The sequence below is a fragment of the Panthera uncia genome, assembly GCF_023721935.1.
Source record: "Panthera uncia isolate 11264 chromosome A1 unlocalized genomic scaffold, Puncia_PCG_1.0 HiC_scaffold_17, whole genome shotgun sequence".
NCBI classification, from domain to species: domain Eukaryota; kingdom Metazoa; phylum Chordata; class Mammalia; order Carnivora; family Felidae; genus Panthera; species Panthera uncia.
Window position 1 is genome coordinate 101192700 of NW_026057577.1, and position 20335 is coordinate 101213034.

Below are 20335 nucleotides of genomic sequence, written 5' to 3' on the forward strand. Positions count from 1 at the left end.
ATATATATATATATATATATATATATATATATATATATATATATATAAATCTAGTGTTAGGAGAGTGCTTCTTATTTATCCCTTTGCATTCTTCTATTTGTGTGTTTGTGTATGTGTATGTGTGTATATGTGTTTCCTTATAGAATTTGCTCTTGATTAATTTCCCTTACTTTTCTTACTTTCTCTTCAAGTTTTCAACTCTCTTTTCTTCCCTTTAAGCTTTATGTTGTTCATTGTTTATTTTGTTGCCAATAAGTGTGTGTGTGTGTATGTGTGTGTGTGTGTGTGTGTGTGTGTGTATATATATATATATATATATAACTAAATTCTAATATATATAGATATGTATATATATAGATATGTATATATATATTAGAATTTAGTTACTCCTGCCTTTTCACCACCTTGACTTTTACATATCTAAAAAGCCTCCAATGTCTTTATTGCATTAAGAGACCCACAACTACCAGTTTTCCAAATAAAACTGTGCCCAGAAGATCTCCATTTGGGGAACATTCTTTATCCTGCATTTATGGGTGTTGTGAGTCTCTGTGTTGCCTTTATCCATTGTGCCTAATTTTTTTTTTGTTATGCAAAGCCACTAAAATCTTTTAAATCTATTTATTTCCAGTGGTTGGAATTATATATATATTTTAATGATAGATTAAAAAAATACAACTAATTCAAAATCCTCTCTGTTAACATCGGTCTTTCTAAAGACCAGTAGCATTTATCTATATCCAATTTACTTTAACCACAAATCCTAATCTAGTGGCATCAGTCTACTTAATTAGCACATTCTCTACTTTGTCTTCCAGATTTTTTATAAAGATATTAAACAAAATGGGACCCAATATCGATCCTTGTGGGACCCAACTGGAAACCTCTCCCCAACTAGACGGACTACCAATTACGATTTCTCTCTGTATACGGTTAGATAGCCAGTTTTTAATCCATTTATTTGTATTTCTGTTGGGGCCAATTTGTTTAGCTGTTCCCTGTAAAATAATGTATGGGGTCTTTGCAGATAACCTATGGACTTATATCCACAGAGACTTGGAAATAAGTTAAATGTTTTCATGAAACCCTAATGGGGTTTTCCGGTTTCTTCTTTTTTTAATATAACTGTGATGAGCCTAAGCTTCATTGTTCCACTCAGTCATTATTATTGTGCTAAAGAGAGAAACCAAGTACATCATATTTTGAGATTCATTTTCATTTGTATTGAGAAGATAGAATGTCATTATATACTATGTCATTTCTTAGTTTTCTTGTTGTGTTTATTTGGATGAATGGAATAGGTAGTGAATTATACATTCCTTCTATTAGTTGGATCAGAATTTAGGAGCCTATATTTTCTGTCCTAGATTATTAATTTATGTCTGGGAATGTTATGTTTGCATCAAGTCCTTGTTGCTTTATTGTTACGTATTTTACAAATAACTATTACCTTGGTGGATTCAGCACTATTTTAATGATAAATAAAAGGTAATACATGAGTTTGTTCCTTATAATTCTTGACTTAAATGAACTCTAAAGAAAACATTTTTTTGGCTAATACTTAAAGTTCAGTTTTTGAATCCTCATGTGTTTGCATTATTAATTGGCAAATTGTCATTCATACTGCCCTCTACATTGGAGGAGGAGGAGGAGGAGAAGAATTGTCACCATTCTACTTTATCATCTACAACCTGTCCAACTCTTTTTTTTTTTTGATTTCTGTTTCCTGGTGAGGCAGTGAATGACAATGAATGCTCCTGAATCTTTCCTATGAGGACTTGATGCTTGATGAGCTGTTACTGTATCTTCTGAGTATCATGTTCTTCCCTAATTTTACTGTTCTGACCCCAGGTTCCTTAATTCCAAATTATTATTGCCTTTGGGGTGGGAGAAAGGTATGGTTTATCTATTAAATTGCTACTCTGTTTTATTTTAAGCTTCCTTTTAACTTCATTACTTGTTGTGTTGTACACAGAACAGAGTTTGATAAATGGTATTAGGTAGATTCCAGGAGAAGAAATATTTGGAATTTTGCCATCACTAATTTAGTCCAATCCCCTAAACATCCAACCCCTACCATGTGTGTTGTCTTAGGCTATCTCATTTGTGTTATTGCTGTTCTTGTTTTTAACTCTAGCTAGTCTTGTTGAAATTGAACTAGACTGATTTGGTTGGGCAGTATTCTGGGTAGAGCACTAATCATTTAGAAGAAAACACCATTCAAATTTCGGTTTATGATGAAAACGATTGAAAAATGTATTTTGCAAAACCAAAATCAAACTATACTGCATGATTGTTATAGTGACTGGGTAAAGTTATGTGAAAATTCAGGAAAAGCCCCAGATCATGAGACTACTTTATAGAAAATTTGCCTCTTTGGTGCATTAAATTTTTCAGTTGATGACTTGAAAGAGTTAATGATACTCTCTGATATCATGATTTAGACCCTCACTTGTCAAGAACTCTTTCCCAATTTCATAAAACATTATGTTAAAGAAAATGTTACATGATTTACATTGAAATATGAATCTTAATGTCTTCTGCTTGTACACATTTCTTTGTTGAGCGTGTCTTCACTATACCCTTTGAGTTCTCTTTTAATTTCAAACTTAGTATATGAAATAAGGATTGGTGTTCAAAAGTTTGAATGAGCCATTAAATCTGTAACCTGTAAAAACATCAAGATGTATGTGGCAATCCTCAGAAGCAGTAGGGTCCACTGGGAAAATGGTGGCTTTTAGAATCAGCCAGACCAAATTGGGGTCTCATTTAGGCATGGTCTTTTATGAACTGTTCGACCTTAGATATGTTTAACCTTTCCACCCTTCAAGTTCCTCAAATGAAAACTAAAACACACTACCTCATGAAGCTGCTGAGAGGATTAAATGACATAATTATATTAAGGGCCTCATCTGGGACCAGACCAAGAGCACTCAATAAATAGTTGCTGTTACTCTAGAGATGGTAGCAGAGAGTGCATCTCTCTCTCAATGTTTTTCTTTTTGTTTCTTAGTTTAGTCCTATTACTATTTTTCTAATTATAAAACTAATTCATGGTATTTTTTAATTTACAAAAGGCAATGAAAACCATCTGCACCTCCACACCCAGATATAATCACTGTTAACATTGCCTTTTATTTACAGGGAGTGACATACTTTTATATAAATAATTACGCTCTGCTATTGTGTATACTGCTAGTTTCCACTTACCTTTTTATACCTTCAAGTATAAGTATACACCATTTCTAATAGTGACAAGATATTTTATTGATATATTTACCATAATTTATGTAATAAGCACCTATGGTTAGATATTTGCATTGTTTCTAAGTGGTTTTCCATTATAAGCAACTCTAAGCGTTCTACTGTGGACATGTTTGTACATCATTGATTCTTGATGTATTTCTTAAAATAGAATTTCTGGGTGAAAAAATGTATGTGCATTTAAAATGGTGATAGATATTTCCAAGTTGTTCCCCAGGAAAGTTCTGTCATAGCTCATATACCCACTAGCACCATATGAGTGTGTGGGAGTACACACACACACACACACACACACACACACACACAGTCACCAAGCCCTTAAAAGGATAAAGAACCAGAAAAAACTGGTGCCTTTGTCCAATTGCAGACGTGTTAGAGAAGTGAACGCAGAAGAATCCAAAACCTGTGTGCAGTTTTTCTCCTCTCCATTCAAAAGCCATAGAGAATAAAACAGCAATAGAAAAACAAAACAAAAACAATCAACACTTAACTCAAGCTGAAGCTCTACAAAGAAACAGAGACCCATAAGCAGAGCCAATATTCATGCAAGCAGAATCCCGACAAATCTACCAAAGCTATATTTGAACAAATAGGAAAACCCTGTAGAAAGGTCTACATCAAAATGAAACATCTGAACAAAGATACAGCATGGCAGCTGTGCAGGAAAACTACAAATGACTCTGTCTATGTCTGTTTAGTTAGGTAGAAAGAGAAAAGAACTTAGGTTACAAAAGACAGAATAATGACTCTAATTGGAAAAAAAAAATACTTCAGGATAAATTAAAATTTCCATAACAAAAGTTTTTTTCTCACCCAAAATTGAAAGAGAATATGAAACAAAAGATCAAGGATGAAATGATAAACAAGATGCTAAGAGGTGATTTAAAAGGCAAAAATGAAGACAAAGTAATCTTTGTAGAAACTAGTAACTGAGTCTAAACAAGAGAATAAGTGTGGCAAAATATCAAGGCAGTGACACAGAGTTTAGGCTGGAGAAAATCATGCCAAATCATGCCAAATGGAGAGAAAAGAGATATAAAGATACAGACCACTTAGAAAAAACATAATAAATATATAAAACAGGCATAGCAGATTAAACATGCAGAATCATGATGCCAGTATAGAATGGAATAAAATGGATTAGAAAAAGTCTGATGTCAAAAATTATAATAATAATGAATACTTATTGGATGCCTTTTGTGTTCTTAGACACTTTACATATAGTATCTCATGACATAGTCTTTATTATTATCCTTTATTGCAGTAATTATAATTTTACAGATAAAGAACTAGGACCCAGAGAATCTAATTAACTTGCTTACAATTAGAAAGCTAAGAAATGGTTGAACAGAAAAGATGACTAGAGGCTACACTCTTATGCTAGACATTATATATTTATACATATATGCAATAAAATAAATCATTAGGCCCAAAGGGTATACTGGGTCCTAAGGTAAAAATCATATAATCTCATTACCACCCTATTATATCTTTCTGACATTACCAAACTTCCATTCAGAAATAGTGAATGATCTACAAGGAAGGGGAAGAAAATTAGGTCTCAAACTATTCAACAGTAATATTAAATTTTGTAAAACAATGGAAAAATGTTACAGGGTTCTGAGGCGGAGACAAAGTAACCTGAGAATATTATTATTGATAGATAAAGGCAAAAAAGAAAAAGATATCCACCGTTTCCAAAGTTGTAGTGAATATAGCATCCACAAAACCTTGTTAAAAAAAAAAAAATTCTAGCCCCAATTAAAGGTAGTCCAAGTAAAGAACTCTAGAATAGGAAAAGGCAGTGTGCTAGCATTCAGAACTAAAGATAGCATGTCAACTTAAAGCTATACAGCTCCAGAAATTAAAGTCACAGAATAAAAAATAAGTGAATTATTTAAACTAGATACTAAACACTGTATAAAAAGAATAAACCATGGGGCACCTGGGTGGCTCAGTCGGTTGAGCGTCCGACTTCGGCCCAGGTCATGATCTCGCAGTCCATGGGTTCGAGCCCCGCATCAGGCTCTGTGCTGACAGCTCGGAGCCCGGAGCCTGTTTCAGATTCTGTGTCTCCCTCTCTCTCTGACTCTCCCCTGTTCATGCTCTGTCTCTCTCTGTCTCAAAAATAAATAAACATTAAAAAAAAAATTTTTTTTTAAAGAATAAACCAGAGTGTCTGTTGTTGAAGTGAGACAAAGTATTTGTTTTCTAATTCATAGCAAGGACTCAGTACCCTTTATCCTTAGAGTTTATGAATCAAGAAGTTGAAGATTAAGAATATATTTAAAATTAACATAGATTACTATGACCATGTTTCTGGAAGGATCCACCATAGATTGCCTACATTAGGGTCATCTGGGATGCTCACTTAAAATTTAGTAGATTCCACCGGAGACATTGGAAGTCAAAATCTTTAGTGGGAAAGCTGGGGAATCTGCATTTTTGTCTTTTAGATCTTTGTCCTATACACTGAAACAGGAAAGTTTGAGTATCAAGATAGTTAGGATAAAACAATCAAAAACTGACAATTAATCTATAAAAAACCCTAGATAATAAGAAGGAAATAAAATGAAGATGCAGATAAGGTAACTAATGCTACATGTCAGAAATAAGGATGAGGGCAACTTAAAAGCAAATTTAGAGCAGAAATTAAGATGATAGAATTAAGACCAAGCTTATCTTAACTGCTATAACTAGAGCACCTATCAACTTACCCATCAAAAGAGCAAGATTCTTAGATTTGATCAAGCAACTAAACCCAACAAAATGCTGTTTATTAGATATACTTCTAAAGCAAAAGTATTGAAAAATATTCTATGTAAAGTCACAGGCAAAACAAATGAGGCAAACCCAAGTCTGAGAATAACTGAATATTGAATATTATTACTATTTGGTAGTACCAAGTTATGACTGTTATGACATTATAAGGATGAATTGAAGGTAAAAAAAAACTATTGACTGAGAGATATTTTATAATAATTGCAATCCAAATTAAAGGTGTTATCAAAGATTAATAATTTATATATAATTCATAAAATTAAAATTGAAATAGCATCCAAATAAAGTGATAGGAAATAAAAAGAGAAAATGACAGAAACATTACCTGACTAATATATTTAATAATGTTTATTAGTTGTATAACCACATTTTTATACAACTCATGTGCCAAAGTTACAATAAAAATTAATTTGAAGAACATCTAGGAACTAATAGCAATTTAAAATACTGCATAATGAATCCCAAGGGATGTGGTTAAAATAATTCACAGTGGGAAAGTTATAGGGTCAAGCAAATTTCTGGCAAGTAATTTTAAAAAGTGAATTAAATGTATAATTTAAGAAGTTAAAAAAAAAGATCAACAGTATATCCTAAAGAAGCAGAAGAAAGTAATTCATCTAGATCAATTATAAGTTAATAAAATAGAAAAGCAAAGTAAAAATGTACAAATAAATCAGTTCTTTTTTTAAAAAATTAAGTAAAATAGGGAAATAATTGATAAAGGAAAAGCTTGTTAAAGAAGCAAAGAGGGAGTCAAAGTAGAAATTTTTAAAAGCATAACAATTGTTTTTTAGAAAGGCAAAATTAAAAGAAAATTATGCAAAGATCTTAGAAAATGTGGATAAAATACATGACATTCTTAGAAAGTATAAATTAGCAACACTAACCCTAGCGGGAAGAGAAAACAAAAACAGAGCAATTACCAAAGACAAAACTAAGAAAAGTGACAAAATAATGTAATCCTACTCTAAAAGATCATCTAGCCTAGAAGATTTCAACAATAAATCTTGTCGAACATTATAAGCCAATATCTCCACTGGTATTTAAACTCTTGGAGATCCTAGCAGAAAGAAGAAAAAAATTTTCAAATGATTTAGAAAGTAGCATAACATAAGTAAGGTGACAAAACCATATCTAAAAAAAGCATAAGTGTAGGAAAAAAGCTATGGATTCACTTCATTAATGAATATCAGTGGAGGAAAGAAATCTTTAAGTTAAGCTTTACTTAAATTTTCCTTTACCTAAAATTACTTAAAATTTATTTAATTTTTACCTTACAACATAACTATGAAATATAATTTCAAAATAAAATTATATTATTTACCATATATATATGTTAAAAAGGTGAAGTTTTTTTACCCTTTCAATAGATTATCAAGAGATATTTAAAGGTCCTGAATTCAGTATTCATTTTTTGGTTATAAATTTTAAAACCCTTAGGAAATTGAGAAATGATGGATATTTTCTTGCTATAGGTTTCTTAACTTCTCTTCATCTATCCAAACTTTCTCTCTTACATTTTGTCTTAGGATAGAACAGTAAAAGCAGGAACAAGAAATGGATGCTTACCATCACCACTGTTATTTAATTTTGCAAAAATTGTTAGTGAAATTACACGAGAGATAATAAGGGATTTTAGAAAAGGAGGAAAAAGAATTTCACTCTTAGCAAAAAAAGAAATTATTTTATTCTGGGAGGAGCTTTTAGAAACTATATGAAAATTTAGGGAAGTTTCTATAGCTTTTCTATTTAAAGAATATATAAACAATAATATATATGTATATATATATTAGATATGATATTTATATATGTTATTTATATTTATACCTATAATGGAAGGAAAGAAAAAGAACCCTTTTACTAATAGTAAGATTTTGATAAAAGAAAACTTCATTTAAAATACCTTATTTTTTTAAAAAAATAACATTTTAAGAGAATCAGTTTTTTCCAAAATATTCTATGAATTTAGTGTAATCTCGTTGGATGACAAAGGGCTTCATTTTGAATTTTAATTCTTTACTGTTTTGGTTTTTTTTTTAGAAGTTTAACACAGTAACTCTAAAGTTTATTTGAAAGAAAAAATATATATATAGAATCAGCAAAATGATGAAAAAAAATAAGAATAGTTCTACCAGAAGTTTAAATGAATTGTAAAACAAGAGTGATTAATATAGTAATGAATCAGTCCTATCTACATAAAGAGAATAGAAATTGACTTAGAAACATAATACACTAAATTCTTAATAAGAGTGTCATTTCATATCATTAGGAACATGTGAGTTATTTAATAAGTAGTGGTGAGTAATTAGATGACCATTTGGGAATACTGAAATGTAATACCATATATTTAACCCACCCCATCCTCCAAATTAAATTCTAGATAAATTGAAGAGCCAAATATTTTTTTAATGTTTGTTTATTTTTAAGAGAGAGAGATAGAGCTTGAGTTGGGGAGAGGCAGAGAGAGAGGGAGACCCAGAATCAGAAACAGGCTCCAGGCTTTGTGTTGACAGCCCAGACATGGGGCTGGAACCAATGAACTGTGAGATCATGACCTGAACCAAAGTCAGACACTTAACTGACTGAGCCACCCAGGCGCTCCCAAGATCTAAATATTTTTTTAAAGAGGAAAAGATACATAAAAAGCAGAAAATCATGTATAAATATTTTAATAAACATGGGCAAAAACAGAAAATACAGAATCTAGAAGAGAATAATATATTTGAGCTTGTAAAAATGTTTAATTTCTATATTTTTCTTTTTCTCTTACCATTTTCTCTTACCATTCTTTTTTTCTTACCATTCTTATCAGGTAAAGCTTTTCTTTCCACGAGGAACATAATTTTTTTTTTAATCTTCTTTCTAATTACATTTTTTAAAGCACATGGTTATTTTCATTTAATAATAGTTAAAAATAAGAAAAGTAGAAACCATTTGAATCCCACTTTTTTTCCTAAGGGGGAAAAATACCCAATATTTTATAATCATTTTTTCATTTTTCATGTTTATACTTCTGTATGAACAGATTCCCTTTCTCATTCTCCCTTCAACAGTATTGATTGCTGATTGCTCTTCACTATTTATTAAGTGTATAGTCTTGTTTTAACATGAATTTCTCACATTTAAGAAATTTAGTAACTTTTCATATATTTATGTGGTATTTGAATTGGCTTCCCTGTGAATTGACTATGGTTACTCTTATCCATTTCTCTGTTTTCAGTTTTCAGAGGTCCAAATACAATAAATATACTAACCACTTATTAGTATGTGCACTAAAGATATTTTCCCAAGCTGCCATTCATTCCATAAACAAGTTTTCAATTTTTAAATTGCCTAATTATTTGCACTTTTATAATTTCTGGGTTTTCTGGAATGGATAAAAATTCCTCTTCAAACTCTAGGTTAGGCATATGGTGTAATGAATTTTTATGAAAGCTATTTTTCTTTCCATAGTTAATTCATTGTTTCATGTTTTACATTTAATCCATCTTAAATAACATATTACTGTTAGTGAAAGAGAATGGTCAGCTTTATATTTTTCCAGGGGTAAAACCAATAGCACAAGCATTATTGTATTATTACATTTTGAAATCCATTTTCCCAGTGGTTACATTTAGAGAGTGGGACAGAATGATAGAAACACTTCCATTTTTCACTTAATGTCTTTCTGCAGTGTTTGAACTATTCTAATGAGTATATATTACTTTTAAAATTTAAGACACTGTGTGAATGTGTTTATGTATACATATTCCTACCTGTTTTGCCAGTATGATCCTATGGTCCTTTTACTACGTTCTCTCTAACACATACAGTTACACACACACACTCACTCACCATACCTACTCAACCCAAATACCACACACAAATACAATTCCTACTTTTCCCAGTGTTTCATATATATCACTTAACCAGAATAGCCCAATAACATATAAGTAGTACATGCTCATTTATAATAATTATTGCTTCTATTCTGTTCTAATAATTATTGCTGTCTGAAAGAAAAGGAAGGAAGGAAAGAGGGAAGAAAGCAGGGAATAGGGAGAGTGAGGGAAGAAGAGAGAAAGAGGGAGAGAATAGACTAGACTGAACAGTAACTAGTCTACGTTGGGAGCAGTCAATACCATGCCATCTGTTCTTTCTTGTCGATGTTGTCACCAGTTATGCAACTAGACAAATAGATGTCTTAATATTTTTTCAAGCTTGGACATACCTATAGCAACACTGCCCATAAATCCCTGTAGATATAGTTCCCCATGAAAAAATTAATTTTCTAACTCAGTACAGTAAACTGAAACTCAGGAGATTTGAGATTTAAGTTTTAATTCTGCACTTAAGACATACTTGTAATATCTGAAAAGTCAACCTGTCCTGCAAAATAAGGATGTGATCTCCAAGATCTCATCCACCTTAAAAATCATGTGGTTCTAGGGGTGTCTGGGTGGCTCAGTTGGTTAAGCCTCTGACTCTTGATTTTGGCTCAGGGCAAAATCTCACCATTGTGAGAGCAAGCCCCATGTTAGGCTTCGTGTTGAGGGTGGAGCCTGCTTAAGATTCTTTCTCTCTCCATCTGCCCCTATCCCCCACTCTCTCTCACTTTCTCTCCCAAAAAATATAAATAAATTAAAATTTTTTAAAAAATCATGTGGTTCTAGAATGTTTACTGAGCCTTCTTGGCTAAAATTCATTAGTCCTATAGCCTAAAATTCATTAGTCCTGTAGCTGTTTTCCAATTAAACCTATCACTTATTTCTACGACAAGCAATGCTTATTAATTTAAAATTTATAAACACTTGTACAGAGTATATACCATACTCTGTGGTTAAACCCATTTTATTTAATAAGCTTCCTTTTGGAAAAATGTGGAAAAATGTCTACAAAGAAAAATATTATAAAACAATTTCCTGTGTTAGAAACAACTAAAAGTACTATGAATCCAACTCCTATTCCAAATATAATGCATCTAAATAAGATCTAATTCTTATATTGGATAAATTGGAGCATAAATTAAATAGTACACTCTAAAGTAAGTAGTAAGTAACCAAGTGAGTAGGTCCATTAGATTTTGATAATATTGTGTTCTGGTGTAGTATTTATACTTTTTCAATGTGCTTCCTGTGATACCTCATTTAATTATCTCAAGAATAACCTGATAAATAGAAGGTAAATGTAATGAGGTAAATGTAAATGAGGTCTCTCTCAATCTTGGAGACCAAGATTTACTAACTAGGATTCATTTCCCTTCGATTAGGTTTTTTCTAGAATGAGAATCACAACCAAGGAGTTAAATTTTGAAAACATATTTGTTCTGAGTGCCCATGTTGCCAGTAAAGTTTAGTAAACAACAGAAAAAGTGTGTATGTACCATTTCATGGGTTTTCAAAGCAGCAGTAATACTTTGCCGCTTCAGGTGCTCTATTCCATTCTAGAAATTGAAATACAACACCACTAACATACTGCTCATACTGTTACCATGTTGTTAGATCAGTACTGGAAGTCAAGCCCACCCTGCGGATTATTAGCATAGTCTTTAAGGGAAAGCATGCAATAGTTTTCAATTTGAAGACAAAGATTCACTTTTGAAAAGCTCCTGAAGTATGGTACTTACCTACATTGCAAATATTTATTTCCTTTTCTCCTTTATAAAAACGTGTCAATAAATTAATGGTATATTTTGCAGTTGTTAAAATCTTAGATTTTAGGAAATGTAGTAACAGTCCTAGTATCATGAGTACAATCCTTACTGAAAAAACTCTGAAAATATTATGAACTGTTGAAAAAAAGAAAGAAAACTGTGTGTTCCATGGGCACCTTTGGGAATTAAGGACTGGCATTAAATTTTTATTATCTATCTTTCCATTAGATTAAATTATTTTGTTTAAAAAAAAAAGTTCCTCCAGCAAGTCTTGTGTTCCTAAACAAATTAGCAATTTTTTATGACCTCTGCTGAGAAGAGGTTTACAGAATCGCTTGATGCTGGTTTAATTTTGGCAAAGAGCACCAAGGGAGACCTAACAAAAATGGACCCTGACATAATTTTGAAGTCTCCTACAGCAATAAGCAAGCCGTCTCTTTGCCTCTCAATACTGCTACTAGCTTCTGCTGCAGAAAATTTCTGGAAGCTGGACCAGCTTCAGAGACCCCACAGCCAGTCTCTCTCGCAGAGGCACAAATACATGACTCCCTACAGGGGGGTAAGCCTCTCTGAATCCCAGAGCACAAGCCTGCTGACCCAGGTGCCACCCAGAGAGTGCCCATCCATAAGGAGTCCTCAGCGGTGAATACTGCTTTGTGGAGCATTTCACATTCCCTCACCCAAGAGCAGGGTAGTTTACTTCGGCAGTTGGGACTGTTGGTCCCCTGACACCAAACACATGGGCTGCATTCCTATGAAAGGCTTTTCTTGTTGCTCCCCTCATCACAGCCCACTGCGGGATAACCCTAAACTTTGCCATAAGGGACACAGATTTAGAAGGAACATCACAAGTGTGTTGATCATTCAGCACGTTTATCAAACTCTTGCTCTTGGAGAGTTACCATCACTGTTAAGAGCACAGGCATACCTAGCTTCAGCAAACCTACTCAGTTTTGAATTTGAGGCAGCCCCGAGTTCAAGCCCCATAATTCTCACTTATTAGACATGTCAGTCTAAGAAAGCTCTCTGAGCCTCAGTTTCCTCATCTGTAAAATAGGGCTTACTGTTCTACCCTCAAAAAATAGTTTTAAGGATTGCAGGAGAAAGTACGTGGAAAGCAAGCATTAGTTAAGCGGCAACCTCATGAAAAGGATCACCATGACAGAACTCTGACTTTTCCCAGTTCCTTAAGTCTTGTTTCTAAACTCAGAGGAGCTGTCTCTGTAATATTCTTTTGAATTGTGTGACATGATCAGAATGGATAGTGCATGGTACACATGGCATATGCTACTGAGTTTCAGAGGAGGTAAATGTTCCTTTAAATTCATGTTCAGGAAAAGCTTCACAGAATAAAAGACATATTCCATCTCAGGAAAAAGAGCAAGGAGCTCTACTGTTCACCCAGGGTATACATGGCTATGACAGAACAACAGTATTTTAACCCTCGAAAGAACATTAAAACATCTTCTCGTTTTATAAATGAAGAAACTGATACCCAGAGAGGTAGATTGACTAGTCCATGGACACACAGCAATTAAATAACAGAGTCCTCAGTTCTCTGGCATAACCTGCCCATTGTGCAGCACTGCCTTTCACTCCTTGACTTGATAATACATAACAATTTGATCTGCATCCTTCCTCGATCCCTTGCATTTTCAACAAAGTATTCTGACAAGTGTTAGTAAACAGGAAACCATTCTGGTACAATGGAAAGTGTTCCATTCCTGCTCCTACCCACTATATAATATTTAGCAAGACATTTCTGAACTAATATATTTTTAAAAGCTAATATTGACCAAGTGTTTACGAGTGCTTTACTTGAATTTTCACTACCCACTGCCCCATAGTAACATTTTATATGGGGTTATCCTCAGACCACAACATCAAGCAAAACTTGAAGAAATAAAGAACCCCAGCCCATTCCAGGATTTACTGAATGAGAATTTCTGATGACCTAACAATTTAAATTTTATCACATCCTCCAAATGACTCTGATGTTCATGAAAGCACGAAGCTTGTTGAGTAGCTAGATACTCTTACAGTCCCCTAAAATTTTACCAATGACAAAAGCTGAGGTCCACAGAGAAGTAACATTCAGTCACACAGCTAGTAAGTTGCAAACCTGGGATTTGAATCCAGGTAGTTGTTGTTGTTGTTGTTGTTTGAAGGTTTTTAATATTTGACACAGAGCCTAGCTGGTATTTTATTCTTTAGCAAAGCATGAGCTTAGATCTGATGTTCTTTCCCATCTCCCTAAATTCCTAACTTATTTCCTAACTCGACTTGTAGCCTATGTTTTGTAAAGTTTAATCATTTACTGATTAAACTACATATACCATCATCTGCAAATCTCAGAGCCATGGGTCATTTGGTATTAAAATGGAACAGAGAGATGTTCGACAAGGCTGTGTCAGATTAACAGCAGTCTCCCAACAAGGGTTGGGTTGTGAGAGTGGATGGTGCATTTGGCAAATTCTCACTGGGGTAATTCAGCATGTAATCGGCTAAATGTAGAGAAGCTGTCAGCTACCACTGTATAGGGATCCCTGGTTGAAGTTGATTTAGATCACTCCCTCTCCAGTTCAGTCTCCCCCTGGCAGGGGTGCTAGCTGGTGCCTTGATTGTGATTAATTCAGTATTCTGAAAGGAGAGCACAAAGAACACTACAAATTAACTCCTCCACCCCTTTACTGTATAGAGACCTTGAACATTTGGCTTAGCAGACTTGGGGAGTTACCCAGCGTCCTTAGAAGATTCTTTTTTTTTTAATCCTTCACTTATGGACTTTGAATTTTAAGGGATCTAAGAGATGATCTAACCGGGTGCTTCTCAATCTTTAATGTGCACAAAAGCTATCTAGGTATCTTGCTAAAGTGCAGGTTCTTATTCTATAGGTCTAGGATGAGGCTTGAGATTCTGCATTTCTAACAAACTTCCTAGAAATGCCAAAGCTGTTGATATCTGGACCACACTGAGTAACAAGGACCTAGCCCAGAGAATGCAAATGAGTTCCAACCCTGAAGGAGTAGTGGCTGCTGCCTTAAGAACTAGACTGAAGGTTCTAGAGATGACTCGGACCAGTTGGCAAATTCGCCTGGTTTGTGCCTATCTCAGACTTAAGAATAGGAAACTCCACCTCAAAATATTTTTTTGCTGTTTTTAATTAATGCTTCCTTTTACTTTTAGTTGCATTTTTGTTCCTTTTTTTCGTTGACATATAACTGACCTAACATGATACTAATTACAGGTATACAACGTAATGATTGTTATTTGTATATATTACAAACGATTATCAAGATAAGTCCAGTTAACACATCACCATACATACTTACATTTTTTTTTTATTGTGATGTCTCTGTTTTATATGTAAACACTGAAATCCAGAAATGTCAGTGACTTGGTCAGGGTCAACTAAGCTAGTTAGTGGTAGACCTTGGACTAACTAAAACTGGAACATAAACCTAGGTTTCTCACTCTCAGTTGCACAACTTGATCACAGATTGTATGTGAAGCTGTTTTAAAATATCTTTTCTCAGCTCTATCATTGGCAGAGAAAGTCACAGAGTAGAATTTGGATTCAAGAAACCAGGACACTGAGCCTAGCTCAGCCTCTGGAAAGTTCTGCAACTTGGGGAAAAGAATTTCTCTGTGCCTTAGTTTTGTTAATCTATAAGATAAGATCTTGCCTGGCCTTTCAAATTCATTCTGACTTGTAGAATGAGATGAAATAAAAGATATGCCAGCCATTTGATAAAACATAAGTGACTTAAATAAATGGAGGGAATTTTTATTAAAATTGCTGTAGGATAACATTAAACTATTCTTACAGGATTATTGATTTTGGAAAGGTGTCTCTATACTTCTATATATCTATATTTATATGAGGTATAAACATGTATCTTATATATATTTACATATATAAAAATATAGATGAATTATACATGATGTTATTGTTGTCCTAGGTTGAGTTTTATCACAGTATTGAAATTATTATTTTTAATTTTATTAATGAGACTTTTTTGATTTTCTACCCACCTTTAATATATTTGGTCTATGCACGGGGCACCTGGGTGGCTCAGTCGGTTAAGCATCTGACTTCAGCTTAGGTCATGATCTCACAAGTTGTGACTTCAAGCCCCACATCCGGCTCTGTGCTGACAGCTCGGAGCCTGGAGCCTGCTTCAGATTCTGTGTCTCCCTCTCTCTCTGCCCCTCCCCCACTCATGCTCTGTCTCTGTCTCTCAAAAATAAATGTTAAAAAAATTTTTTTTAATAAAAAAATATGTATTTGGTCTATGCAAAGCAGGCATAGAAGTAGGGGAAGTGAGAGAGAGACAGAAAGAGAGACACAGAGATGGAGATAGAGATCAAGCAAGCCAGCCAAAATATTGTCAGTTATACCTTGTTCTGGGCTGCCAGTATGTAACAAGGCTCCATGTTTCTTCATTCATATCCACAAGGAAAGGTGGAGACTTCCCCCACCAAAAGCCTCCCCAAACCTTTCTTTTCCTTTTTATTGGTTCATTTGACTTAATGCCTTCCCATTCCTGAACCAATCACTGGCAAGGGGAGGGGAAATACCAAGGCTGGTTTAAAGCAGTCAGGCCTACACCTGAAACACAGGCTCAGTCTCTCCTGTTGTTACAATGGGTGGCATAGATTCAATTACAAACTATTGCAGAGGACTAATGGGGAAAGATAAATAATTAGTTTTACCTATGTAAGACAGTGAATTTATACTTTCTTTCCCAGTTGAGGAATGTTAAAGTTGTAAGTATGGTAGCAACGGTTACCTTTTGTTACACACCTAATTGCATGCCAGACATGACAGTGGGCTCCTTAAATACCTTACCTCAATCTTAAATGAAAGCTGTCATATAATGTAGCTTTATTTTAAAGATGATGTGGTATAAATTCATTTTAAAGATGAAAAAACTGACACTCAACTAAGCTTTTGGACTTGACTAAGGACATAGCAGCTAATCAGCAGGGAAGCTAGAATACAAAGCTGATTTCAAAATTCATGCTTTCAAGACTTAATTATATACATGTGTGTATATGTATACACACACACACACACACACACACACACACACACACACATATATGTGTGGGTGCAAACTCTCCATTCCCCAAATTTGACTGATCTTGTTGGCAAACAACAAAATGTATCTTTTGCATTGCCTCTTGCCTCTGCCCACTGTAAGGATGAAGAACCAAACAAAATTAAGCATTAGGAAGAAATATTATTCACAGTTTCTTTTATTAGTCCTGTGAATAATGAGGTCTCAACATTAGACACTTTCCTGGAAGACTGAAACTAGAAGATTCACACAGCCCCAAACCAACAGGAAGCTCCCTGCCAAAGGACTATAGCAGAGAGTAGCACATGTATATTGCTACATTCATTTCTTTCTTTTTTTTTAAATTTAAATTCAAGTTAATTAATATATAGTGTATTCTCAGCTTTGGAAGTAGAATCCAATGATGCATCTCTTACATATGACACCCAGTGCTCATCCCGAAAAGTCCCCTTCTTCATGCTCATCACTCATTCAACCCATCTCCCCCCTCCAACCTCCCCTCCAGCAACCCTCAGTTTGTTCTCTGTATTTAAGAGCCTTTAAGGTTTGCCTTCCTCTCTGTTTTTATTTTATTTTTCCTACCTTTCTCCTACGCTTATCTGTTGAGTTTCTCAAATTTCGCATATGAGTGAAAAAATCATGATATCTGTCTTTCTTGGACTGACTTACTTCGCTTAGGATAATACCCTCTAGTTCCATCCACATTGTTGCAAATGGCAAGATTTCATTCTTTTTCGTCACTGAGTAGCATTCCATAGCATGTGTGTGTGTGTGTGTGTGTGTGTGTGTGTGTGTACACACCACAGCCTCTTTATCCATTCATCAGTCGATGGACATTTGGGCTCTTGCCATAAATTGGCTATTGTTGATAAGGCTGCTATAAGCATTGGGATGCATGTGCCCCTTCAAATCAGCTCTTTTGTATCCTTTGGATAAATTCCCAGTGGTACAATTGCTGGGTCATAAGGTAGTTTCTATTTTTAATTTTTTAAGGAACCTCTATACTGTTTTCCAGAGTGGCTGCAATAAGGAGTTAGTATCCAAAATCTACAAAGAACTTACCAAGCTAAATATCCAAAAAAGAACCCAGTGAAGAAATGGGAAGAAGACATGAATAGAACTTTTTTGAAGAATATATCCAGATGGCTAATAGATATATGAAAAGATGCTCAATATCACTCATCATCAGGGAAATACAAATCAAAACCGCCATGAGATACCACCTCCTACCTGTCAGAATGGCAAAAATTAACAACTCAGGCAGCAACATATGTTGGCAAGGACACAGAGAAAAGGGAACCCCTTTGCACTATTGGTGGGAATGCATTCATTTGTTTCTTAAAGAGTAATTGAGCACATGCTGTGTGTCATCCTCTGTCACCACTTCCAAGGCTGTTTTATGTCAGAAACCGTTTTCTGACTGTGATATAACACAAGTTCAATTCCTTTACCCACTTATTCTATAATTAAAGTTACTGTTCTGTGAATTTATCGTATAGGGCACTGTGAATCATCTCATTAAATCCTTGCAGTCACCCAAAAGGCATATATCATAGAATGACTTTACATTTTACAGTTGATAAACAACCATTTTACAGTTGATAAAACTGAGGCTCAGAAAGGTTAAATATCTTTGTGACCTTGTCTTTAACCCAGTGTGTTTCTATCTCAAGCAGTATAGCTTCAGAGCCCACTAATGCCTCAGCCCAAGAGAAGATGAATGCTTATAGGTTTACCCTGAGAGTTCTTAGAGTCTAGGGGTAAAGAGTTTGGATATCTGTGCTAGTCTGTTTTACTTTATTTTATTATGTTTATTCATTTTTGAGAGAGAGAGAGAGCATGAGCAGGGGAGGGGCAGAGAGATAGAGGGGGGCAGAGGATCTGAAGGAGGCTCTGCACTGACGGCAGAGGTCCCAATGCGGGGCTTGAACTCACAGACCGTGAGATCATGACTTGAGCTGAAGTCAGACACTCACCCGACTGAGGCACCCCTGTGCTAGCCTGTTTTAAAATCTAACATGGGGCATCTGGGTGGCTCAGTCGGTTGAGTGTCCAACTTCAGCTCAGGTCATGATCTCTCAGTTCGTGAGTTCGAGCCCTGCATCAGGCTCTGTGCTGACAGCTCAGAGTCTGGAACCTGCTTTGGATTCTGTGTCTCTCTCTGTCTACCCCTCCCCTGCTCATGCTCTGTCTCTCTCTCAATCTCTCTCTCAAAAATAAAAACATTTAAAATAAAATCTAACATGAATCCCTCTCATTTCACATAGTGATTCTTCCTAAAATGACATCAAAGTTAGGAGGAAAGGTCCTAAAGGAAAAGATGAGATCCCTCAAGCTGTCTAACTTGGCACTTATTGAATGTAATGTTGTGTAGACATAAGAGGCTCCCCTGTCTATCTTTCCCCTTTCTTCCTCTTCCTATGTCTGATAGGCCTGATTCTCCCTTTATAAAGGCCTACTGCTACATTTATCCTCCCCGTCTCTGAGCTCAGGCCTTAATCTCTTACTCGGCCAGTGCTTCTGCCCTATTCTTGTCACTGTTCCTTCAGATGAATGGTGCACACTTATATTTCCTAAGTGTCCCCCCTTCAAAACAATAGGGCATTTCACTCTCTACAGGGAACGTGTAAGTCCTCGTGTACCATCAACCTTAAATGTGGTGACTCTGAAATAGGACTGTCTGGGTTCAAATCTCGGATCCCTTATTTACTCATTGTGTTACTTTCTGCAAGTGTCTTAAAATTTTAGAGCCTCAGCAGGCTTATCTATGAAATGAGAGTTAATAAGAGCACCTACTGCAAAGGACTGTGCTAAGAAATACATGCTGTCATCCATATAGAATGTTTATAACTTACTGCCTGGAATGTAGTGTACAGATACACCCGATTCTAAATATTGACTAAAAATATTAACTGCTAATTCAACAGATACTTCTTGAGTCCCTACCACACATGCCCTTTGCCCTCACAGGGACCACATCTTAAAGGGAGGATATACTTTCAGTAAACATTTATGGAAATAATACATAAGTGATAATAAATGCAGTGAAGGAAATTTCTATATTACTATGAGAGTATGTCTCAGAGGAACTGACAGAGTGGGGTATGTTAAGGAAGACTCCCAATGGAAGGAACATTTGAACTGAACTGTGAAAGATGCAAGATATGTAAGAGTGAGGAAGGATGAATATGGATCCTCCTACTCCCTATTATCTGATGACACAAATGTTAGAAATTCCTTGGTCCTATTCCAACAGCTGCATATTATTCAGTAATAGTAATGTTCTATTAAGAAATGGTCTGGAGCTTATAAATACTTTTGTTGTAATTAGATATTTGCCATTCATATTTGTTATGAAGACATTTGTTCTATAGTCAGACTTCTCTTAGCATCAGTTATTTTTCCTTTGTTGTATACAGTGGGTACATGCTTAAAACTACACACTGTAAGTTATTTTGTCTATACCCCCTCTTAAGTACTGCTGAGTTGGTTTCTACCGGTGCAATTTTTTTAAGCACAGCTACTACATCCAGTGCTAGTTAATGCTAAACATGTGTCTCCACTCCCACTCGTA

The 20335-nt window shown here is 34.8% G+C and overlaps 1 protein-coding gene and 2 long non-coding RNA genes across 4 annotated transcripts in view; 2 read left to right on the top strand and 1 right to left on the bottom strand.

The window, feature by feature from the left end:
• Positions 1-20335, top strand: part of LOC125934465 (uncharacterized) — a 362030-nt gene that overhangs the window by 275419 nt on the left and 66276 nt on the right. The window lies entirely within an intron of this gene.
• Positions 1-20335, top strand: part of GABRB2 (gamma-aminobutyric acid type A receptor subunit beta2) — a 241516-nt gene that overhangs the window by 206457 nt on the left and 14724 nt on the right. The window contains exon 9 of the mRNA XM_049647833.1: positions 819-932. Within this exon, the coding sequence (XP_049503790.1) occupies positions 819-932 (114 nt within the window). The remainder of the gene's footprint in view (positions 1-818; positions 933-20335) is intronic.
• The window catches only part of LOC125934464 (uncharacterized), a 168451-nt gene that overhangs the window by 129755 nt on the left and 18361 nt on the right, over positions 1-20335 (bottom strand). The gene's annotated exons all lie outside the window — the stretch shown is intronic.